At 44.4% G+C, this 25000-nt stretch overlaps 2 protein-coding genes across 4 annotated transcripts in view; both read left to right on the forward strand.

Annotated features, from left to right (window-relative positions):
• The window catches only part of LOC146569212 (phytanoyl-CoA hydroxylase-interacting protein-like), a 13790-nt gene extending 1077 nt beyond the window's left edge, over window positions 1–12713 (forward strand). The window contains exons 1-6 of one of the 3 annotated variants that reach the window (XM_085285585.1): window positions 3123–3214; window positions 7821–8017; window positions 8112–8286; window positions 8553–8670; window positions 8747–8909; window positions 11284–12713. In XM_085285585.1, coding sequence (XP_085141711.1) covers window positions 7928–8017; window positions 8112–8286; window positions 8553–8670; window positions 8747–8909; window positions 11284–11658 — 921 coding nt within the window. In that variant the 5' untranslated portion in view covers window positions 3123–3214; window positions 7821–7927 and the 3' untranslated portion in view covers window positions 11659–12713. Of the gene's footprint in view, window positions 1–3122; window positions 3215–7820; window positions 8018–8111; window positions 8287–8552; window positions 8671–8746; window positions 8910–11283 lie in introns of those variants that run through there. The other 2 variants (XM_085285584.1, XM_085285586.1) reach the window with 2 other exon arrangements.
• A 3832-nt stretch (window positions 12714–16545) lies between these two features.
• Window positions 16546–25000, forward strand: part of LOC146569213 (collagen alpha-1(XII) chain-like) — an 8674-nt gene continuing 219 nt past the window's right edge. Inside the window, exons 1-5 of the mRNA XM_085283465.1 lie at window positions 16546–16588; window positions 20079–20225; window positions 20464–20583; window positions 24248–24412; window positions 24954–25000. The exon at window positions 24954–25000 is cut by the window's right edge and continues 219 nt beyond it. Coding sequence (XP_085139591.1) covers window positions 16546–16588; window positions 20079–20225; window positions 20464–20583; window positions 24248–24412; window positions 24954–25000 — 522 coding nt within the window. The remainder of the gene's footprint in view (window positions 16589–20078; window positions 20226–20463; window positions 20584–24247; window positions 24413–24953) is intronic.

Below are 25000 nucleotides of genomic sequence, written 5' to 3' on the forward strand. Positions count from 1 at the left end.
TGGATGGATGGATGGATGGATGGATGGATGATGGACGGATGATGGATGGATGATGGATGGATGGATGGATGGATGTTTGGATGGATGGATGGATGGATGAATGCATGGATGGATGGATGTTTGGATGGATGAATGCATGGATGGATGGATGGATGGATGGATGGATGGATGGATGGATGGATGGATGGATGGATGTTTGGATGGATGGATGGATGAATGCATGGATGGATGGATGTTTGGATGGATGAATGCATGGATGGATGGATGTTTGGATGGATGGATGCTTGAATGGATGGATGGATGGATCGATGGATGGATCGATGATGATGGATGGATGGATCGATGGATGGATGTATGGATGGATGGATGGATGATGGATGGATGGATGATGGATGGATTGATGTTTGATAGATGGATGGATGGATGGATGATGGATGGATGGATGGATGTTTGGATGGATGTTTGGATGGATGGACAGATGTTTGATGGATGGATGGATGGATGATGGATGGATGGATGGATGGATGCATCGATCGATCAATCGATGATGATGGATGGATGGATGGATGGATGTTTGGATGGATGGATGGATGTTTGGATGGATGGATGGATGGATGGATGGATGGATGCATCGATCGATCGATGGATGATGATGGATGGATGGATGGATGGATGGATGGATGGATGTTTGGATGGATGGATGGATGGATGATGGATGGATGATGATGGATGGATGGATGGATGCATCGATCGATCGATGGATGATGATGGATGGATGGATGGATGGATGGATGCTTGGATGGATGGATGGATGGATGGATGGATGTTTGGATGGATGGATGCATGGATGGATGGATGTTTGGATGGATGGATGGATGGATGGATCGATGGATCGATCGATCGATCCTGTGTCACTGTTACCTTGGCTACCCGCACTGCCACGCTGTCATCATGGCTGACCTCAGGACAGTTTCACCACAGTAATCTGAAAGTGTGTACAACAACAACAAGGCATCTTTTGTTGTTTCCGTTTCTGACGCCAAGCCTCTAAGACGAGGAGTCACATGACCTCTGGTGACTTCATGTAAATGCAGGTGATTTGTGTGTCCTGCAGGCACATGAGGTCTGGCTGTTGCTTCGATTTGAATGAGGATGTAAATGTGGCCAACAGAGCAGAGTGAACCTGCAGCGTTCACAGGAAGTCCTGACAGCTCCTGTAAGAACGTCGGGAGTGCAGCTCCAGTACATAATCCATAATGGTTTCATGTGTTTCAACAGAAATAACCATAAAAATAAATGTAAGCACCAACAGCTGGTTCTATCCCTGTGCTGCACAGGTCATGGGAATAAAGGAAATCCCAGACTGTGACATCACGGACACCTGACAGTGCAGTCCCGGCACTCGGTCAGAGCTGTGATCTGTGTTTGGTGACGGGCTTCATCTGAACCTGCAGAGCGGCCTCTGTAGACTGAACTCTGGCAGCAGCTTCAGGCTGCTGGGTCTGCAGACCACTGTGGCTAATCACCTTCCCAGGAGCAATGAATAGATGCTTCACCTCCTCCATTCACTGGCAGGATGGAGGGATGAGGAGGAGGAGGGAACACTTTCTGCTCGTGCTCTCTTTTCTCAGCCGATGAACAAAAGTGAACATTTTCCGGTGTTGGGAGCAGAGAAAAGCTGCTGGTGTGGAGCTCGGAGTCCAAACTGGAGCGAGTGATTCAGTGATACGAGTTTAAAATCATCCTGGACAGGCTGAAATCAGATCACACCTCAGCGTCATCGCAATTTGGTCCTCACAGATCGATTATTTGATCATCTGCACCAGCACCAACCGCTCTGTACGTGAGTGAAGGGCAGGTGTGATACAGGCGTGATCCAGGTGTGATACAGGTGTGATACAGATGTGATCCAGGTGTGATACAGGTGTAATACAGGTGTGATACAGATGTGATCCAGGTGTGATCCAGGTGTGATACAGATGTGATACAAGTGTGATACAAATGTGATCCAGGTGTGATCCAGGTGTGATACAGGTGTGATCCAGGTGTGATACAGGTGTGATACAAGTGTGATACAAGTGTGATACAAATGTGATCCAGGTGTGATCCAGGTGTGATCCAGGTGTGATCCAGGTGTGATCCAGATGTGATACAAGTGTGATACAAGTGTGATACAAATGTGATCCAGGTGTGATCCAGGTGTGATCCAGGTGTGATACAGATGTGATCCAAATGTGATCCAGGTGTGATCCAGGTGTGATCCAGGTGTGATACAGGTGTGATACAGGTGTGATACAAGTGTGATCCAGGTGTGATCCAGGTGTGATACAGGTGTGATACAGGTGTGATACAAGTGTGATCCAGGTGTGATCCAGGTGTGATACAGATGTGATACAGGTGTGATACAAGTGTGATCCAGGTGTGATCCAGGTGTGATCCAGGTGTGATACAAGTGTGATCCAGGTGTGATCCAGGTGTGATCCAGGTGTGATCCAGGTGTGATACAAGTGTGATCCAGGTGTGATCCAGGTGTGATACAAGTGTGATACAAGTGTGATCCAGGTGTGATCCAGGTGTGATACAGGTGTGATCCAGGTGTGATACAAGTGTGATCCAGGTGTGATCCAGGTGTGATCCAGGTGTGATACAAGTGTGATCCAGGTGTGATCCAGGTGTGATCCAGGTGTGATACAAGTGTGATACAAGTGTGATCCAGGTGTGATCCAGGTGTGATACAGGTGTGATACAGGTGTGATACAAGTGTGATCCAGGTGTGATCCAGGTGTGATCCAGGTGTGATCCAGGTGTGATACAAGTGTGATCCAGGTGTGATCCAGGTGTGATACAAGTGTGATACAAGTGTGATCCAGGTGTGATCCAGGTGTGATACAGGTGTGATACAGGTGTGATACAGGTGTGATACAGGTCTTTCTGTGCTCCGTTTGTAGGAAATGAAGCACATATCTGTTAGGGCTGCTCAATTAATCGAATTTTAATCACGATTACGATGTGGGCTTTCAACGATCATTAAAAATGACTGAGCCGATTATTAGCCCCTCCCTCGTGCTTTACTCTCGCGCTGCGCTGTGGCAAATAAAGTGCACCTCTCTGCATTTCCGACGCGTGTCACAACAATTAAGAGGACCCAAGGGAAGCTCGGAAAGCTAAGAAGTTATTTGGGGAGGAGAGTGACTGCCTTTGGTTGAAAAGAGAGGTAAAAAAAAAAAACTTCAGTGGTGCGGAAACATTATGGGTTCTACTTGACGTGGATCAAGTAGACATAGTGTGTAAACTTTACTACGGTGTCATAGCTGCGCCACAGAGCAACACTGCAAAGTTCACTAAAGGTAGATGTTTACATTTTTCATTTATTTTTTTATATCCGGTTGTTCAGTCTGACGTCACTAGCCGTGTCTGGACCTAAACTCCGCTGCAGGTCCATATATCAAACGATCACTGTGGCATTACTGAGAGTTGAAAAACTGTCTAAAGTCTTTCATCTTTAATAAAATGATCAGCGTTCTGCTCTACCAGGTGTAACAATTGAGTTTAACATCCAGGCATCCATGAAAACGGAATTTATGACATTTAACGGAGTTAGAAGTTAGCAGGGAGTTAGCTCGCTAGCTTCTATCTAAATACAATATAGCATGTCCTGACTGCGGGGTTTTGGAAACAAATTAAAACGTACAGCTCTGTTATCACTTCCAGCATAAATGAAGACAGAAAACTAAACAGCAGTGACGTTTGTAGGGTTACTGAAGTTTGGCTAGCTGGTATATAATGATGTGCTACGTGACCGCTAGCGACACAGCTATGTTAGCATAATATAAACAAGCTAACTTTTTTTCCACTCGATAAAAGTTACCGTGAGTGTTCTCGGTGGTCAGGAACAAATGTAATCGCATGGCAGGATGCTGTAAAAGGACCAAACTTCAGCCAGGAGAACAACTGAGATAATCCATCCACAATACGAGGTTAGTCATTCATATACTGCTGCATGGTCTGGGCTGTAGTTACATCCTAAGGTTTTAAAAACTGAGCTTAAATAAATGATTAGCGGTAATAAAAGCCGAGGGAGGTCAACAGTGATCACTGACTGTTTTAGGAGCTTTTTGAGATCAAATAGAAGAAAATACAAAACATTAAACATGTTAACAACACAAAAGCCATATTAAACACAGACTACTTTAGACCCGGAAGTAGGATTCGTCGCGTCATCACTGAACAACCGGATTGCAAACATTTGCACTGTTATCAGTATTTGCACACTATTTTATATTATTTTTTAAAGTCATTATTCAATACATTGTTATTGTTAACCCTTTAAATCCCTGTAGAACCGGAACAGCGTAAGCTAGCGCAATAATTTGTTTTGCATATGAAACCGGAGGAGTTGTACTTACATCTGATGACATCAGCTTGTCCTCGGTCACGGTTTCGTTCGCTTTGCAAAAATTGCATAAAAAGCGCTTGCAGGAACAAAAACATAATATTCCAGAAACACGCTTTGCCAAGCCGATCATTTTCATTTTCACGGAAAATGTAGTTGTTTTTTTTAACTTGTAGGCCTTAAAAGCCTATACTGGTGTTTTTATAAGTCATGTTTGACTCTATACTTTTCTGAATAGTTTCTGGGATGCTTAGAACTCAAATTGCACTGCTGGAAATAGTCTATTTTGATGCACATGCTGTTTTCTTTGCAAATTTGCATCATAGGATTGTTTTTTGTTTTTCCTGCAGTATATAAAAATTGGTGTATCTCCAAAATAAAACTATGAAGACACTCAAAATAAATTTCCTGTTGTTGTAAACTATTTTTTGCAACTTTTTTGTATTTAAAGTTTTGAGGGATAAACCTCTTAAATTTCCCCAAGTAGAAATATATGTAAAAACAAAAACGATTTTCAATTTTTTTGTAGTTTATTGCACTTTTTTGTAATTAATGTAATTACTATGGACTTAATGCATACATATTATTAAAATATGGGCTATAACAGTTGTATTGATGTATAGCAACTTGAAATGCTCCCAAAAATGGCTCTACAGCATGCAAATAAATAAATAAATAAATAAATAAATAATAATATAAGCTCTGGCGGACTTGGTTCTATGGTAGGTCTTAAAGGGTTAAATAAATATCGTCAAATAATCGAGATCTCAATTTCAGTGAAAATAATCGTGATTATCATTTTTGCCATAATCGCGCAGCCCTAATATCTGTACATGTCTGGAGCAGGTATGTCACTGCTGTCTGAGCTTTTCGCAGTTCAGGTCAACAGTGACTGTAGTGAAATACTCGGCCCATAATATGTGACTGACAGTGTTTCAGGCTAGTTCGATCTCTGCTCTCTTCCACACCGAGCGCTGCTGGACTCAGAATAAGAACCTGCCAAAGCTGTCGACCCTCAGCCATTACACCGACCTGCAGTAAAGGCAGCAATGAGCTTCCTGTGAATGAACGGCGACGCACTGAGTGTGTGCGGAGGAGAGATGTATACTCAGGAGGGGTCTGATGTAACTCGAATCTGAGCTCAGTGCACATGTTAGAGTCCAGAAGAAGCCGGCGTTCAGGTTTTACTGCTTTGAGTGAATCTGCGGCCGGCGTCCGTGAGCAGAGCGGTCAAATTAATATCACACCTGGAAGCTCCTGCAGACACTAACGTCCTCTAATCCTCACTCTAAGAACAAAAACTGATGAGTCCTGCACTTCAGAGCCACTCGATTGTCCTCACTCAGCGAGGCAGGAGTGACCTTTGACCTCGAGACTGTAGACTTCTGTTCTCTCCATGTGGCCCCTGCTGTGTTTGGACTGCCCTGATGGAGGGTTTTTATCTCTGGGGCTGCAGTCTGAGCTGTCCTCGCCTCTTCAACGGGCTCCTTGTTCAGCCTGAGCTCTCAGCGTCTCTGCTGACTGAAACCTTTTGTCCACCGAGGCTGAAAAGATGCAGAACACAAGGAGGGAGGGTAGGAAGGATGAATGCAGAGACGGAGCAGGCCGGCGTGGAATCAGCTTGAAGTGGTCCTGTGATCAGAACCTCCGGCTCGGGCAGTTTATGGACTCTGTCCTCTGATTTTTAGCCTTTTTTATTCAGCTCTTTGCTGTAGATGCACATCAGAGCTGATGGTGATGTCCTCAGAGTCACATCAAACGTGAACATCGGAGTTTCAGGTCTGAGTTCAGACTGATCGCCTCCTGGCGACCTGGAAAAGCTTTGAATGAATTCATATAAAACTCTGTAGCGTGGGCTCAGGTTGACTTCATGACCTAAAAAGCCTCACAGCTTAGAAACTGTGATTCATATAAGTGTGCTGTCTTCTCTGTGCTTGTGAATATAAAGAAAGTACCTCTGACCTCTCCTTCAAGGTCATCAGACTGATCTGAAGGTCAAGGTGTTAATGATGCTGTACAGAGAGATGAGGACATGTCAGGATACTTTCTTTGTTATTTGACAGGTTATAGCTACGTGTACAAAGCTCTCAGACCTCTGCAGCTGTGGTGCAGACAGGGTTAGGGATCGATCTGCTGATAGAAAAGCTCAGTGAGATGCAGCTGTGAGTGCTGATGTGGGTCACAGATTTCACAGGACTGCAACCTTTGATGGGTTAATCTGTCGCTGTGACTCTGTATAATCTGCTTACATCATGAGCCCCCCCTCGTGGTCTTTTTAATCTGTGACCAGCAGCTCAGCGACATACTTTAAGCTTCAGGATTCGGCCGCTCGTATCTGTGATGTCATCCTCTCGGTCGGTGCCCAGAGCAGCAGCTTCACCTCGCAGCAGCCCAGTACAACCACAGGGCAGCACTCACTGGTTTCTGGTTTCCACTCTCAGTGTTTTTCTCTCTTGTTGGTGTTTGGAAGTTAGCACATGCTAAACTCAGACAGCTGCCAAATAACGTCCCACAAAATCCTAAATTTCACTCAGCACATCTGGAGCTCCGCCTTACAGTGTTTATTTATCGGATAAAATAAGTTAAATGTTACTGTTATTATTGGCTGGCCGGAAACAGCGGGGGTGTCCGGAGGTTGCATCCACCAGCACAAACCGCTCTGTACGTGAGTGAAGGCCTTCGTGGTCTAAGTGGACCAGGTCCTCCGACCGGAAGTGAGCGACTGTGAAATGGGACGGTCTAGTCTTCAGAATTACGTCACGAGCTCTCGGTGGAGTGAAACTCAGCCGTCTGCTGCTTGCTTTCTAAAATATAACCGGATGCTGGCGTAAACTCTCGACCGTCTCACACTTTGTTTAATCAGTTTTCTGTTTGACGTTTATTCAGCTGTGTGAAAACTCCGGGGGACCCCTCCCGAGGGATTAATGAAGTTAAATTTAATCTAATCGAATAACTTCAACCTCATCCAAACCGATTTACTCATGAATAAATAAAACACTGAAAAAAGCCAAACAATAACATTTTTAAGTTATCAAAGTGACTCATATATCATGTTTAACCCGAGTAGCGAAAGACCGCGGGGTTTGAAGACGGCTCAGATATTTGAAGTTTACACAGCTTCATTCTCACCTGAAAATATGTTAAAAGTTTTTTTGCGACCCAGAAAGAGAAATAAGAGTAATATTAAAACTAAGCAGCTGCCGCCATTGGAGACTGGAGTTGGCTGGGCTGCGCTATGAATTCTGCGATATGGTTTTTCAATTTTGTTGTCCAGGTGGAAAATCGGGAGAAATTCGGGAGAGTGGTGGCTCCGGGAGAGGAGGGGCACTGAAATTTGTGATTCTCCCAGAAAAATCGTGAGGGTTGGCATGTATGGACAGCAGAGGCGTTACAGCTGTAGTTTTGTTTTTTGTCTGTGTTTGTGCAGGCGCACAATCTGCAGACAGCGACATCGGGGACGTGGACGACCTGCCGGTTCCTCAGCAGATCCGGATCACCAACATCACCTGCGATTCGTTCAAGATCAGCTGGGACATGGACAGCAGGGGCCGAGATAGGATCACACACTACTTCATCGACCTCAACAAGAAGGAGAACATGAGCTCCAACAAGTTCAAACACAAGGTGGGTCTGCAGAGCCGATCCTGGGCGCTCTGACTCTGCTTTAGACGATACAAAGCAAACGAACCGGTCGAGCCGAGTACTTTTTGTTTTCCAGGATGTGCCCACCAAGCTGGTGGCCAAAGCAGTTCCCCTGCCGATGACAGTGAGGGGCCACTGGTTCCTGAGTCCTCGCACAGAGTACACCGTGGCCGTTCAGACGGCCGCCAAACAGCCAGACGGAGAATACGCCGTTTCTCGGTGGAGCGAGATCATTGAGTTCTGCACTGCAGGTTAGACGGAAGCCTCTCAGTCCAAAAACCACACCTCTCCTCGCTACTCGTGCACACTGATCCCTTTGGATCGATTTGCAGGTTAAAGCATCACGAGGATCGTCTCTGAGCTAATTTACTATCACACTGTTTTTAGTCCCACTGATAAAATAGAACCATAATTTGAAAAATTCCTTTGCAGTCGCACTATGGACTAACATAACTCATCTTTACCCACAGCCTAAATATAGGCTCAATGTTGAATGTCTGAGTCTGTGCATCTGCAGATTACTCCTCCATCCACCTGAACCAGCTGCTGCAGAAAGCAGAGGCGATCGCTGGCAGGATGCTGCCGTTCACCGTCTTCTACAGAAACCAGCAGGGGGAGTACTTCCAACAAGACAGGTGCGCCCCGCTCAGTGACCAAAACCCCGAGAGGGTTCTCCGTACAGCTGTGCTTTAGCCCTGTGTGTCATTCCAGAGATGCTCAGTCCTGCTTCTTGCTGCCGACGGTGAAAGACAACAGCGGCAGCCACGGGTCCCCCATCAGCGGCAAACTGGAGGGGATCTTCTTCAGCTGCAACACAGAGTTCAACACAGGGAAACCTCCCCAGGACTCCCCCTACGGGCCGTATCGCTTCCAGGTACCGTTTAGACCAGGGGTCGGCAACCTGCGGCTCTTTAGTCCTTATACTGCGGCTCCGCGTGGTTTGGGAAAATAAATTAGAAGTATTTAGCTGAAGTGTAATTTATTTATGTTAGTTCTTTTTTAACTTGTAGTTCTGAATTGGAAGATTATTGTGATATTGAAATATAAAAATAAAATTATATTTTATTATTTTTTCATCGCTCATAATAAGCGTCACACTCGCTGAAGCCGGTGTACCCGCCTAAACGCCGTGCATTTATCGAGACTTTCAACCCCAGGTAGGCCAATTATGGACCTTCGGATCCACATTATGTCAGCAGCTGTTCTCCACCGTGAACTATGTGAAAAACAAACACGCTCACGCCTCACAGACGACAGCTTACAGTCCTGCGTAAAGATGAAAGCCCCGATTTACAGACGCTGTGCGCAGATGTTCAGGAGCAGAAGTCCTGTTGTAAACATATCACGGCAGACCCGACGATGTTTGCATGAACACGCTTTACAGCATCTCTTTATCGACCACTTTTCACACACGGTTGCTGTGCGCACACAGCCGGCTGTAGCTTCTCAGCTCACAGCCCAACACACACCAACACAACAGCACAGATAGCACAGATGTAAAGGCAGCGAGGCATTATTGCGGGTGCCGCTCAGGTGCGTCGCCTCCCCTGCAGCGACGCTGCAGACCACGCCCCACCACACACATTAACCAGGGAAAATATATATTTACGCAGAATTTAACAAATATGTATTTTTCATTTTTTAGCAGCATAGTGCTTTTTTGCCAATTATTTTTTAAAAGTCAGGTCAAGGCTCCAAAAGCCCAAAGGAGATATAACAGTTTTTGTTTGCTGGATCATTGTAGTTCAGCTGGGTGTCTTTATTTTTGTTATATTTCTTTAAGAGTTCAAAATTTGTTAATTACATAAATAAAATGTAATTTTCTCTGTAGCACTTCAAGGATTTAATAAGCAACACACCTTAGTTGTTCACACAAAGCATAAAGGTAAAAACAAACAATATATACAGTGTTGTCTTTATTTTAGAAGTCAAAAAGTATTTGCTAGGCACCCAAAGCGCTTTACAATACCACTATTCATTCACTCTCACACTCACACACTGGTGGAGGCAGCTACAGTTGTAGCCACAGCTGCCCTGGGGCAGACTGACAGAAGCGAGGCTGCCATATCGCGCCATCGGCCCCTCTGGCCAACACCAGTAGGCAAGTAGGGTAAAGTGTCTTGCCCAAGGACACAACGACCAGGACAGAGGGCCCAGGGATTGAACCGGCGACCTTCCGGTTACAGATGCAATTCCCAACCCCCTGAGCCACGGTCGCCCATTTTGCGTGGAAACCGGGTCCAAATGGCTCTTTCGGTGTTAAAGGTTGCAGACCCCTGGTTTAGACCATCGGCCCCCAAGCCCTGGGCCATCGGCCAATACCGTTTTTTACCGGGCCGCGAGAGTTGAGGCTTGGGTGTGAAATGTATGGTTTTCAGGGTTTTTACCGTTTTTCTGATTCAGACCAACTCACGAAGCTTGGATGATGACATCTCCCCTCTTTTCCACTAAAGCGTGTTTGTTGAAGGGCGCTTCATGTCTTTGTGTTCCTCGAGCAGGAGCCGTCCTCATGGCCTGTTTCAGAAGACATGGCTCTACATCAATGTTACTGCTGTTGTAAAACAATGATATCTCAGCTGACATGTAGTAATGGGAACTAAAAGCTGGATTTAACAGCTATGAATTCCTGTAAACTGTCTGTTTGCTACTTACAAATACTTATATAAATAATAAATATGTTTACCCCCAAATCTGAGGCGTGATAGAATTTAAAGACAATAAAAGGCTGCCAGCCTGTTGTAAAACAGAATTTTTGATTAGATTAACTGTAAATTAAATTAAGATTTTAAGAAGTATTCAGTCCAAAGTTAATAGTGCTTCCTTTTTAAAACTCTGTTTTCTTGCCGTGTCTTTGCTGCTCTGGCTGTTGAACCTCACCGTGTCCGCCTTAAACCACTTTTTTAGGTTCAAAATTAAAATGTGAAAAAATTGAACGCTTTCACTTTTTACTGATATTTTATGTCACAGAAAAGTCAAAGATTACAAAAGTCTGATATTTTTATTGTTGCAAATTTGATTTAAAAAGTAGTCAAAATAAAATGAATTTAAACTGACTGTCACTGCTGTGATTAAACAGGAAATAAACATTTATTCTTCAAACTCAATAAATTTGTGGATATTTGAAAAAATATATACTTTTTAAATTATTATTATTATTATTACTATTTTCTTTAATTTTACCAAGTTGGGTAAATAACTTTTAAAAGTGCACAAAAATATGAAACACACCATTTTTTGTTTCTGTACAGATCCGAGCAGATGTCCTCTTCAACAAGACCACCAACATGTACTTTGGGGATTTCTACTGCATGTACACGTCGTACCACTACGTGATCCTGGTCCTCGCTCCTGACGGCTCCAAAGGAGACGCTTTCTGTAAAGGGAGGCTGCCAGCCCTCGACAGGTCCGACAACCGCTTCTTGACCTGCACCGAGGAGGAGGACGGCTCGCTGTCTTTCCGTCACGCTCAGGATGTCAACCTGGAGGTGATGTACACGGAGCCGGTGGATCTGAGGCTGGGAGCGGTGTCACAGATCAGCGGGCACCAGCTAATGAGCCTGTCCACCGCGAATGCCAAGAAAGACCCCAGCTGTAAGGTCTGCAACATCAGCGTAGGACGTTAGCGACTCTTCAGACTGAAATAACCAGCTCGTTTGCATAGCAGCTAGCAGCTAAGCTACTAACTGAATTTACCTGCCACGCTCTGGCTCGTTACTGTGCCTCGCCTGTGCAGCGGCACACTACGAGCAACATTTGCTGTCTATTGTGACAGTGCCCTCTAGTGGCCACATCATTATGACGGAGGCAAAACAGAGGCAGGTGAAGAAGCAGCAGAGCCAGAAGTTGAGATGAGCTCGGGGTGGATGGATGGGTGGAGAGGAGGAGCGAGCTGTTTGTTTTTTAGCTGCAGGTTTAGAATTGTAATCAAAATGGAAACGATATCAGAGCATTAACAAAATACTTGTTTTAACTCAAAGCTAATCGAGTTGGCGTTCCTCACTGCATGGATGACTGCACCTTTCACAGTCGGCTAAAACAGAGACTCTGATGTGGCTGAAAGCAGATGCATCCTCAGTCATGTTTCCTCTCCTTCTTCATGTCCTCGTCACCTTCACATGTTTTCTGTCCACCGTCTCTGACAGGAAGCTGCAGGCAGGAAGCTCGCAGCACTTTTATCATGTGACTGATGGCTGAAGTGGACTTTACAGATTAACTGCTTCAGAGGTTTTATACTTTGGTAATCTGATGAAGATTTTTCCTGTAATTAATTCGTTTTTTAACTGAATGCTTTACATTCCTGTTTTCCTCGTTTGTAGACCCCAAACATCACCAAACTTAATCTACTAATTAAAAACATTGAAACTACAGCTCCCAGAATGCTTTGAGTGTGTTGTTCGTGTGTTATTGGGAAGGGTGAGTTAGCAGTCAGCCGGTGTCTTTGTGACATTGAAGCAAAGTCGTGTCAGTTGTAAGCGGTGTGATGCTATTTTTAGAGGAAACAAGAACATGCTGCTGATTCTGAAAGGCTCCAGAAACCAGGAATGTGACATTAAAGGGTTAACGACGCACTCACAGTCCAATATCTATGTGATCTTTATTATTTTATCTTTGGGGTGGGACTCAGTTTCTGAGAAGTTACTTATTGGTTGGCTGATTATGTCGAGAAAAGAAAACAGCTTATTTATGACAGGAGACGTGTGGACAGAGCTCCTGATGGTGCACCTGATGGTGTGGCTGTGGAGCTCAGGTAGGACTCGCTCTAAAAACACTGAATTTGAAGCCTCACATCAACAAAAAAAAATCATCATTGGCCTGACTTTGGCACAAAATAGTGTTTTAACTTTTTATCTGGAGTCTTGGAATAAATGACATCACTGAGAAAAGCAGATAGCGGTTATTTAAAATGCAAAACTGCAAATATAATATAAATATAATATAATATAAAAATGACTTTGTGCTGGATAACAGTTGAGAAAATCTGAATCTGAAATCCTGGTTTCATGTACAGTTCAGTGAGCTCAAGATGCTTTTCAGTGTAAATCAGGGGCAACCTGTCTGATGATGAGTGCATCTAAACGTTCCTCAGAAGTCAGTGTGCCGTATGATGCATTAGCATTAAATGTAATAACGCTCTATATGAACAGTTACACACGTTATAGGATCATATTTGTTCACAGATGTTTGCAGCTGTCAGCGAATAGTTATCAGATAGTTTGAAACAAAAAAGACTTTTTATCCACAACAGCAAATGCAAATGCTATTTATGGTCTCCTCACAACAATGATAGGAAAAATAAACGGGGCCAATATGGCATGTTTGTTAACACAGAGACACACATGTTACTGTGATCTCTGGGCTCCCAGTGTCCAGCATTCAGAGGCTGCCTGAGGACTCATGTGGGAGAAAACCTGCTCACACAGACATGTGGAGCCAAACACTGTCAGTAAGGCCTCTGCAATGTCCTGAAGAGTTAAACTTGTCAGGTAGTGACGTCCAGCAGGTGAACATGCAGCTCCATGAACACGCACAGCTGTGGGTTCCAGCTGCCCCCCTCTCCCTGTTAATGCCCTACCCGCCCCCCTGGAAACACTTTGCTAGACCCGCCCCTGCACAGTCACCAGCTGTCAGCTACTTAGAAAAGGATCCTGGTGTTATTTGTCTCTCAGAAACAGCTCATAACTTCAACTCATCCATGTCACCTAAAAGGTAAACCTGTTTCTCCATCACAGCTCTGATGGTTCAGTAAGGACATCTCCTGGTTTCATCTTCATGTTTCCCTCTCACCACATATCCAAACCATCATGACCAGCAGCTTTACAGCTGTGGCTCCAGCAAACATCAGCTGATACTAGAAATTAATATTAAATAAATTCTAACAACAGCTGATCAAGCTTAAACGTGCTGCTGTTGTTTAGCGCGACATCTGCTGGTTTCTTCTTTCTGGCGCAAAGTGGGCGATAAACAAACAAGAGAGAAAAGCCGATCAGCTGATCACTGATCAGTTTCATGATTGAAGTAGCAACAGGAGAGAGAGGGGGGAGAATGAGAGGAGAAGAGGCACGGTTGGCAGTTACTAACTAACCTTATGAATAAAATAAAGTTCACTATCAGTAACATCATAGCACCACCCAGCTGTATAGAAACTCCGTCATGCTAGCTAGTAGCAGTACGAGTTATTGTAACTGACTGTAAAAAGTCAGCACAACGAAAATAAACTAAACTTGGTTCATATCTGACCCAGATAGACTGCAGCTCATAACTTCTTACCTGGAGTTCAGTTCACCACCTCGGGTCTCTGCTCCTCCTGCCTCCCCTCCCTTCATCCACCTGCTGGCCTCTGTGGAAGCTCCGCCACAGCCACCAGCAAACAACTGAGTTATTTTTACACATCTGCCAGCATCTGGACAATCCACCACCTTTAATACCGTTGCAAAAACATCATCGGCCCATAAAAACGTAAAATCACCATCGACCATTTGCCCGGTATGCCTGATGGCCAGTCCCGCTATGGCGTGCCAGCTGTGGCACGCGTGCCCAGGGTTGCCAGGGTGTAAAGGATAAGGAAGACGTCAACAGTCGGTTGCCCCCCGGTGAGCACGAGGTGACGCTGGGACGGAAAATCCTGAAATCACCAGCAGAACCAGAAACTTTTGAATGTTTTACTAAATGATTGCACGGTATCAAAATGTCTGTGGTGGTTCTCCGTCATCCAGATCATCCAGGACGCAGGCGGGCCCTGTGGCGTACAGGTGAGAATAGGAACCAGAGAAGCTGCAGAAGCAGCATGATGTTAGGAAACAGTGATGAGTGAATGTCTGCAGGATAACTGAGCGTCACCTGATGTTTGTGTTTGATGCCAGCTGTTGTTCTCCTAACATCTAATGTGACGGCTGAGTGTGTCTCATCAGATCCAACAGTGTTTGTCATCAGACTGCTGCTCCTGCTGCTCTTCATCTCTGCCGTCTGTTTCAGCCATAAGGTACCGTGCACACGTCTGCTGATCAGAAGACGCTCTGGAACGAAGCTCTCGGCCCGTTTGAAGAGAGCGGCGACTCGCTGACTCACACCTGTGTGCTGCTGTGTCTCTGCAGGTCACCGGGAGGCAGGAGCCCCGCCCACAGGAGGACCCGGAGCTGGATGGTTAAAGCTGGCAGTGTCCAGAAAAGCAGGCAGCTCAGCAGCGCCTCCACATGGTGGAGGAAGTGTTTGCATCCTTCACCACCGTGTGAACATGAACTGCAACCACAGTAAACTGTAATTACATCATCAGCTCATATATTGTTTTGTTTTTTTTGTTTTTTACACGCTGGAAACATGAAATGCGTCCCTGCTCTGAACCTGGCGACACCTTTCCTGCATCCCAGCGTTCCCTGCGAGTAATCCACGGCCACATGCTGAAAGGCTGAGATATTACAGCCTGCGACTCAGACACAGTCGATATTATCGCACATCTGTTTGATCAGAACACAAAACTGAATGATGTCAAAGAAATTTTACCACTAAAACTTTTTTCATCACATATAAATATTTGTAAATATCCTAAATGTTCTTTTTAAACTGTTCATTAAAGGTGTCCGAGTGTTTCACACAAACTCTAACGTGACTCACAGGAGAAGTGTCCTCTCTCATGTTTCCTCTCCTTTATCTCCTCATCACCTTCGTGTGTTTCCTCTCTGACAGGAAGTTCTGAGCAGCTTTGTCATCTGACAGCTGACGTGGATCATGTTACGCGCTGAGCAGCATTAACTTAAAATCAGAGGATGAAACAGGAGAACCTGAAAGAGATTTTTCAGCCAAACTCACCTGAGTTTGTTTTAATCTGCTGCGTGAAAAACCGACCAATCAGATTACAGATGCTAGAACTTCAGATAGCCGACTGACCGCAGCTAAACTCAGCATCTGTGTGATCAGATAAATGCGTCAGATCTTTCCTGCAGCTGTCACACACTTTATGAAGGTTAACCCTTTATAATCTGCTCTGGATCTTAAACCTGTGATTTTAGGCTAAAAGAACTTTCACTGAAATATTTAAATGTGCTCTTGTGTGTGTCTGAGCCCACAACACTCACCAATATAATATTAGTAATTCATGTTTTGGTGAGATTTTCAAGAACAGGTTTAAAGGTGATTTGACAGAGAAACTCTGAACCGTAGTTCTAACACGTAAGCTGGACCCAAAAGCAAACAATACGCAGACACGCACACAAAACAAACGCTATTCTTTTAACTAAAGGTGACCAACCAAAGGGAACGCGCTGCTTTATCGCTGAACAGAAGAGACCGGGAAATAAACGACACGGGGACGCCGTGATCAGGACCGTGGGAGGCTGCAACAGAAAGGGGAGAGAGTTACTGGAGAGCAGGGAGATAACGGCATACACCAGGGCTAGGACTATTTATCTTACGATCAGTTGGCTGATGAGCAGATAACAGATGAAGAGGAAACAGCAGTTTATTAGCAGAGAGCTGAAGAGTCGGACAGACAGAGAGGAGACGGACGTGGACCTGACATGGATCACCTGCTGCTGGTTCTGCTGCTGCTGTGGGGCTCAGGTAGGACTCTGCAACATCAGCCTGCCCTGTTTGTACTGGTTTACATTAATATTATACACAACAAGAGGCAGGCATGAATCTAAACCTCTTCAGATCCGTCTGAGTCCATTTGTTGTATTTCTAAAGACATTTTAAGGAGATGTATTAGAAATGAGCCAAGGGCAAGATACTGGATCACAAGTTTCTCTCTTCATCTTTCTGAAAATGTGAATCTTAGTTAGAAAACACTAGAATGGGTGAATGAAACACATCGTATACATCTTTTGAGTGCTCGAGTAGAAAAGAGATGTACAGCTACGGCTGGAATTTTTCCAGAAAACAATTACAAATGTTTTGGTATTTTTGTCCTTTATCAACACAAAAAACAGAACAGTTTGGCAGCTTTCCACAAAAGACTCAAAAACTGGTCTGGACAAAATTATTGGCAACCTCAACTTAATATGTGGTTGCACGCCCTTTGGAAAAAATAACTGCAGACAATCGCTTCCTGTAACCATCTACAAGCTGGTTGCACCTTTCAACAACTTTTCTTTTACAAACTGCTCAAAGTCTCTCAGATTTGAAGGGCAACTTCTCCCAACAACAATTTTGAGATCTCTTCATAAATGGTAAATGGCCTGTATTTGTACAGCGCTTTTACTAGTCCCCCCCCCCAAGGACCCCACAGCGCTTTACACACCCAGTCATCCACCCATTCACACACTGGTGGAGGCAGCTACAGTTGTAGCCACAGCTGCCCTGGGGCAGACTGACAGAAGCGAGGCTGCCATATCGCGCCATCGGCCCCTCTGGCCAACACCAGTAGGCGGTAGGTGAAGTGTCTCGCCCAAGGACACAATGACCGAGACCGTCCGAGCCGGGGCTCGAATCGGCAACCTTCCGATTACAAGGCGATTCATAAGTGTTTAATCAGATTTAGATCCGGACTCATTGCTGGCAGCACTTTGTCTCCAACCTCTCCTGGGCGCCTTTAGAGGCATGTTTGGGGTCGTTGTCCTGCTGGAACACCCATGACCTCTGATACAGACACAGCTTTCTGACACTAAGCCCTGCATCGCAGACCAAAATGTTTTGGTACTCTTCAGGCTTCATGATGTCCTGCACACAGTCAAGGCTTCCAGTGCCAAAGGCAGCAAAACATCTTAGAACCTACACCTTGTTTGAGTGTAGGTACTGTGTTCTGTGCTTCATAGTAGAATGATGAGCTGGGTCTCATCTGCCACATTCTCCAGGAAGGATTTTGTCTTCCTCAAATACATCTTGGCAAAATCCAGTCTGGCTTTTTTACATTTCTGTGTCAGCGGGGTCCTCCTGGCTCTCCTGCCATAGCGTTTCACCTCGTTCAGATGTCGATGGATGGTTCGAGCTCACACTGTTGCACCCTGAGTCTGCAGAACAGCTTGAATTTGTTAGGAAGTTCATTGAGGCTGTTTAGCCACCATTCAGACTATCCTTTGCTGCAGTCTTTAATCAGTATGTTCTCTTCAAAGGTCTCCGTCCCTAATGGTGGATATCTGCCAAGGCTCTGGAAGGCTTCTGTCTCCACTGTGGTTGGCAGCAAAGGCAACAGAGGCTTTGAGTGCTTTATATTTGGTTTTCTTTTCCATTTAAATTCAGCTGCGTTTTCCAGCTGCCTCTATCGAAACAGAAGCTCCTACTGCCTAACACATGACAGTTTAACAACATATTTAAAATGTTCCACTGATACAAATAAATATCCTGCTTATGTTTGTGTGTGTTTGCACATTTGTAGCTTAGTTAGCGCTTTGGGGTCCATAGGGACTAAGTAAAGAGTCCCTATGCAGAGCTGCAGAAGTTCAGATGTTCACCGGGAGTAAGCAGGACAGTCAGGATCAGAAAAGAGTCCATCAGACAGCTCAGAGTGGAGATACTGGACAAAGGATGGAGAAAAAGAAGAAAAGCTTAGCGAAGATTCACGGATGTAGTGATGGAGGAGATGCTGTTGGTCTGACAGAGGAGGATGCTGGGACAGGAGGAGGTGGTTGCATGTTATCTGCTAGCAGCTGAAGGAAGTAGCAGAGCTGTTATTCCTTTATTACATCTTTCTTTTCCATGATTTAAATAAATGTAATAAAGGGTTTCAGTAACATCCCCAAACTGTGCTGCCGTACTGAGTATAGTTCTGTGAGCGACTGTTCACGTTGTTCAACATGCTTTGAGACAACAGGTGTAAATTCTTTGACTTGGGTCGGTGACTCTGATAGCTCAAGTGTTGGGCTGCTATCTGAAGTTGGAAATGATTTTATCGTTAACCATGGGGGTGGAGGTATTATTTCATTTACAGTTAAGTTTAAACCGTAGAAATATCTGGAAATTTCCCTCATTTTTGATCAAATCATAAAAAAGCTGCTTTATCAGAATCAGAATCAGAAAGGGGTTTATTGCCAAATGTTGAGCAGGTTTACAACATTAGGAAATTGCTGCGGTGCTTCAGTGCAAACATAGTGTCATAGTGTTTATCGACCTCACTTATAAAAAAATGGTAAATGGCCTGTATTTATATAGCGCTTTACTAGTCCCTAAGGACCCCAAAGCGCTTTACATATCCAGTCATCCACCCATTCACACACATTCACACACTGGTGATGGCAGCTACATTGTAGCCACAGCCACCCTGGGGCGCACTGACTGACTTATCTCTGTTACTTTATTTATGTCGTAATATGGCATGTTTCATTTCCGTGTGTGATTCCTTATAACAAAATATTATAGTTGCTGTTGTTTTTTCCAAATCACAGAACACTTTTGTCATTTAGTAACTTGTAATTGTATCTTTAATAACCACTTCAGTTGTTGTTTGATTCCTGTTAATGTATTAGTTGGTGATCAGAGGAGTGTGAGGTTTCTCAGGCAGCAGATGGGTCTGTACCGACTGTTAGAGCGAATTGTTAAATGTTGTCATTTTTGTGCTTACAATTGTTTCAAGCTGCATGATCAAAGACATTCTGAATGGTGGGGTGGGGGGTTATAGTGTTAACTGCAGGCACATTCTATATAAGGAACGTCACTTCCTGCCCTTTGTGGGCTCACCTGTGTTTGTATATGGTAAACCGTTAGAGGAAGCTAAGCTAAGGGGTGAGGGGAGATGACGCCTTTGTGATCACCAGGAAGACACACACACACACATGCCCGCACATGCATACACACACAGTGCTTTTGACTTTACAACACACCACATGGGGTTTACAGTGGGGCTCTGTGTCATTTCAATAAAAAGGCTGAAGCGAAGGCTGGGGTCGGAGTCATCTGAGGTCGAGGGCCGAGTGCTGCTCTGAGATTCCCACCGAGCTTCACTTGCGCGAGTTAAAACAGATCGATCGCTGTTTTGTCTTGCTTTGTTCACGGGAATAAGTCTCTGAGTCAGCGACGTCTATAAGTTTAGACCTAACACCGACCTCCCAGCCTGCTTCTCTCTTCAGAAATTTATTTGGTCTTCTCCTGTATCCCATAATCCTTTGCTGTGTTTCAGGTGTTCGCTGTGAAACAGCCAAAGTTGACCTTGTGATGTTGGTGGATGAGTCTGGGAGCATCAGCAGAAATGACTTTGATAAAATTCAAACGTTTCTTGTTGCCATCGTCAGCGGCCTCAACATTGGTCCCGATGCAGTCCAGATCGGTAATGTTTTCACTGCCAGTCATACCATTACTATGATATTTAACACTGTTAATTTCAAAAGTACTTTAACTTTGTAAAAAAAAATACCACACATACATAAACTCCCCTTAATCACTGTGCTTTTAATAATGTGTAATTTGTACCAAGTGCTAATAACTATCGTGTTTGAATGTGTGAATGTTTGAATTTGAGTGACGAGCTCTGTGTGTCCTTGTTGTTTTACACATTGCTTCTGAAGGTCTGACTTTGTTCAGCACCAAAGCAAGGACAGAGTGGCACCTGAACACCCACCAGACCAAACAAACCCTGCTGAGGGCCATAGAAGAACTCAAAGAAACTGGTGGGAGCACCAAGACAGGTGAGCAAGCAGCATATTACCCAGCCTACAGGAGGTTGTCACCAGAAGGTGCTCCAGAGGTGATCATTGAACCAGGCTAAAAAGTTTCATCCCGGACAATCAGAATCTGATACGAAGATTATTTCTGAAAAAGTATCTGCTGCACAATAAACAGAGAAATCCTTCACAAGTAGACAGAAGTACCAAAACAGGCACACATGCACTTTTTTAAATCCCATTTTGAAGTGATAGTTTAAAAAGAAACACAAAAAGCATAAATTATTACAAATAACAAAGACTAGACATTCAAAAGATCCTGGCATGAAATCATACATGTTTATGTACCGTATTTCCCGGACTACAGAGCGCACCTGAATATTAGCCGCACAAGCTAAAATCAGGGGAAAATCCTGGTTTGTACATACATTAGCAGCACCTGACTAAAAGCTGCAGGTGTTTCAATGCTGACTTATCATATGTAAGAGAATATGCACAAAGCGAATTGTCAGGGAAGAGACGGCTGTTTGGAGACACACCCCTTTCATTAATATTTTGAAAAACAAGTTATGGGTACATATTTGCATAACTTTTTAGGTATATGTACAAGTAGCGGTAATTACAAGTACGAAACATGTACTGTGCTTCATAAATGAGTAACAAATGTAGTACATAACAATAACCTACAGCACACCAGAAAAATAGATCCGGCCTACCTTTTAGGCTCAGGTGCAGTGACACGGCTTTAACAAGAAGAAAAGTCAGTCATTCACCACCATCTTCCTGCCACTAAAACCACCAAAGTCCTCTTCTCCAGTGTCGGACACGAACAGGCTCAGGATGGCTTCGTCATCCACTCTCCGCTTCTCTCCTTTGTTGTCACTTTCAAAACCAAACAAATCCTCGTTGTCAGAGTCGAACACCCTCAGAAGGGCCGTGGCGATGTCCTCCTCTCCATCATGCAGCAGTCCAGCCCTTCAAAATCCGTTGGTGATCGTGGATGTTTTCACACTTTTCCACGCTGTCAGGTTCCACCGGTGGAGTTGAGCATAACTTGCTTTTCGCAAGTTTATCGCCGCTGGTCATCCACGCCTCCCGCTGAACGCGTAGCGCTACTTTGAAGTTTGTTTTTCGCGCTACTTGTACAGCACTATGTTGCCTGGCGGACGGACATGTGACCAACATACCACTCTTGAACCCCGATACTGTGTGTCTGATCACATGCCCTTCCGCCAGCCAACGTAGTGCCGTACAACAGCGGAACAAACAAAACAAATCCTCTTACGATATCACAAAAATCACGGACAATCCATAGAAAAGCCGCACCAGACTAAAAGCCGCAGGGTTCAAAGCTTGTGCAAAAAGTAGCGGCTTATAGCCCGACAATTACGGTATGTAGAAGTTGATTTTAGAAATCTGAACTTACAATAAATCACTAACAGGTGCATCATGTAGCAGTGACAATGACAATAATCCATCTGTGGACGTGCTTTGAGTGAAACTGCCACAGTCTGTTTACCCTTGGATCCACATGGACAAACTAATTTATCGGTTCTCACAGAAGATTAGTAAAAACTGGGGACATCGCTACAGTGAACCTCTAGTGTTGGCTAACCTCGCTGACTCGATAGTGTAGAGTAGTTACTGTTGTTTTCCAATAATGAGCAGCACAGCAGGACATCGATCCTCGTGGCTGTGTGAGGGTGTAAGCTGTGTTAGCATACAGGGAGTGCAGAATTATTAGGCAAGTTGTATTTTTGAGGAATAATGTTATTATTGAACAACAACCATGTTCTCAATGAACCCAAAAAACTCATTAATATCAAAGCTGAATGTGTTTGGAAGTAGTTTTTAGTTTGTTTTTAGTTTGAGCTATTTTAGGGGGATATCTGTGTGTGCAGGTGACTATTACTGTGCATAATTATTAGGCAACTTAACAAAAAACAAATATATACCCATTTCAATCATTTATTTTTACCAGTGAAACCAATATAACATCTCCACATTCACAAATATACATTTCTGACATTCAAAAACAAAACAAAAACAAATCAGCGACCAATATAGCCACCTTTCTTTGCAAGGACACTCAAAAGCCTGCCATCCATGGATTCTGTCAGTGTTTTGATCTGTTCACCATCAACATTGCGTGCAGCAGCAACCACAGCCTCCCAGACACTGTTCAGAGAGGTGGACTGTTTTCCCTCCTTGTAAATCTCACATTTGATGATGGACCACAGGTTCTCAATGGGGTTCAGATCAGGTGAACAAGGAGGCCATGTCATTAGTTTTTCTTCTTTTATACCCTTTCTTGCCAGCCACGCTGTGGAGTACTTGGACGCGTGTGATGGAGCATTGTCCTGCATGAAAATCATGTTTTTCTTGAAGGATGCAGACTTCTTCCTGTACCACTGCTTGAAGAAGGTGTCTTCCAGAAACTGGCAGTAGGACTGGGAGTTGAGCTTGACTCCATCCTCAACCCGAAAAGGCCCCACAAGCTCATCTTTGATGATACCAGCCCAAACCAGTACTCCACCTCCACCTTGCTGGCGTCTGAGTGGGACTGGAGCTCTCTGCCCTTTACCAATCCAGCCACGGGCCCATCCATCTGGCCCATCAAGACTCACTCTCATTTCATCAGTCCATAAAACCTTAGAAAAACCAGTCTTGAGATATTTCTTGGCCCAGTCTTGACGTTTCAGCTTGTGTGTCTTGTTCAGTGGTGGTCGTCTTTCAGCCTTTCTTACCTTGGCCATGTCTCTGAGTATTGCACACCTTGTGCTTTTGGGCACTCCAGTGATGTTGCAGCTCTGAAATATGGCCAAACTGGTGGCAAGTGGCATCTTGGCAGCTGCACGCTTGACTTTTCTCAGTTCATGGGCAATTACTTTGCACCTTGGTTTTTCCACACGCTTCTTGCGACCCTGTTGACTATTTTGAATGAAACGCTTGATTGTTCGATGATCACGCTTCAGAAGCTTTGCAATTTTGAGACTGCTGCATCCCTCTGCAAGATATCTCACTATTTTTGACTTTTCTGAGCCTGTCAAGTCCTTCTTTTGACCCATTTTGCCAAAGGAAAGGACCTTGCCTAATAATTATGCACACCTGATATAGGGTGTTGATGTCATTAGACCACACCCCTTCTCATTACAGAGATGCACATCACCTAATATGCTTAATTGGTAGTAGGCTTTCGAGCCTATACAGCTTGGAGTAAGACAACATGCATGAAGAGGATGATGTGGACAAAATACTCATTTGCCTAATAATTCTGCACTCCCTGTATGCCCAAACGCTGAGTGAAAACAAACTGGTGACAGAGCTGAGAGGAGTCTTCATGCCTCAAACATACGGAGCTGTCTGTGCATTATAGTGCTGTCTAAAGGGTGAGCACTCAACTGCCTCAGCCCTGAGCAGCGACAGCTGTTATCGGGCAGTTGGAGCAGCGTGTAACATTATTGAGTACTAACATTAGTTTCATTTAAAGCCTTCTTGTTTAAATATGTCATTTGATTCATGGTTGACTTTCTACTGTGTGTGTGTGTGTGTGTGTGTGTGTGTGTGTGTGTGTGTGTGTGTGTGTGTGTGTGTGTGTGTGTGTGTGTGTTTAAAACCCATGATTGGGTTTTAGTCCATGACCTTCGAAACTCTTGACCTGCTGATGTCACTTTCTGCCATCATACAGGAAAAGCTCTGGAGCACATCCTCCATAACCAGTTTAAACCCAGGTTGGGAATGCGTCCAGACTCCAGAAGGATTGCCGTTCTGATCACAGACGGGGAATCCCAGGATAAAGTACTCCTGCCTTCAAAGAACCTGAAACACAATGACATCGAGGTCTATGCTATTGGTGATTGAACCTGAGTACACATTTCTAAATAATATTTTGAACTGTGTACACCACAACAGTCTCGTTCAGAGCACACCACACTACAGAATACTGCAAAAGCAATGCAAGAGTTTCCCAGGAACCCATAGATAGCAGGGCTTACTTTCCATGTGCACTGAGAATCTCTGCAGCTGCATTCTTCTGAAACTAAGCAGAGATTACAGTCCTGTACACTCCACAATTAATCCTGCTGCTTCTATCAGCAGTTGCATCATCAATAAACACTAGTAACTCAGTTCCTAACGGCTGCCAGAGCCCAACAAAGGACCTCCAACAGGCCACTCGACTGCACATTTCTGGCTGTCAGAAAAAACGATGTCCTTGTTTTCACAGAAATTTGAAGTATCTGTATCAGATAATCAGCCGTTTGTTTAATGCACAATGAGACTAAAAATAAGAAACTATCGGCTGTCAGTCAGGTTTTTGTCTAAAATTTAACAAAACAGAGTTGATAGACTTTCCCAAACGTGTTCAGGTGTTTTAATAAGTTCTTATCTTTCAGGTGTGCAGGGTGCCATAGAGAGTGAGCTAAAGGTCATCGCCTCTGAT

This window comes from Mchenga conophoros, linkage group LG8, assembly GCF_057382185.1.
Source record: "Mchenga conophoros isolate Kocher_MC1m ecotype Shallow Benthic linkage group LG8, M_conophoros_male_GT1.1, whole genome shotgun sequence".
NCBI lineage: Eukaryota > Metazoa > Chordata > Actinopteri > Cichliformes > Cichlidae > Mchenga > Mchenga conophoros.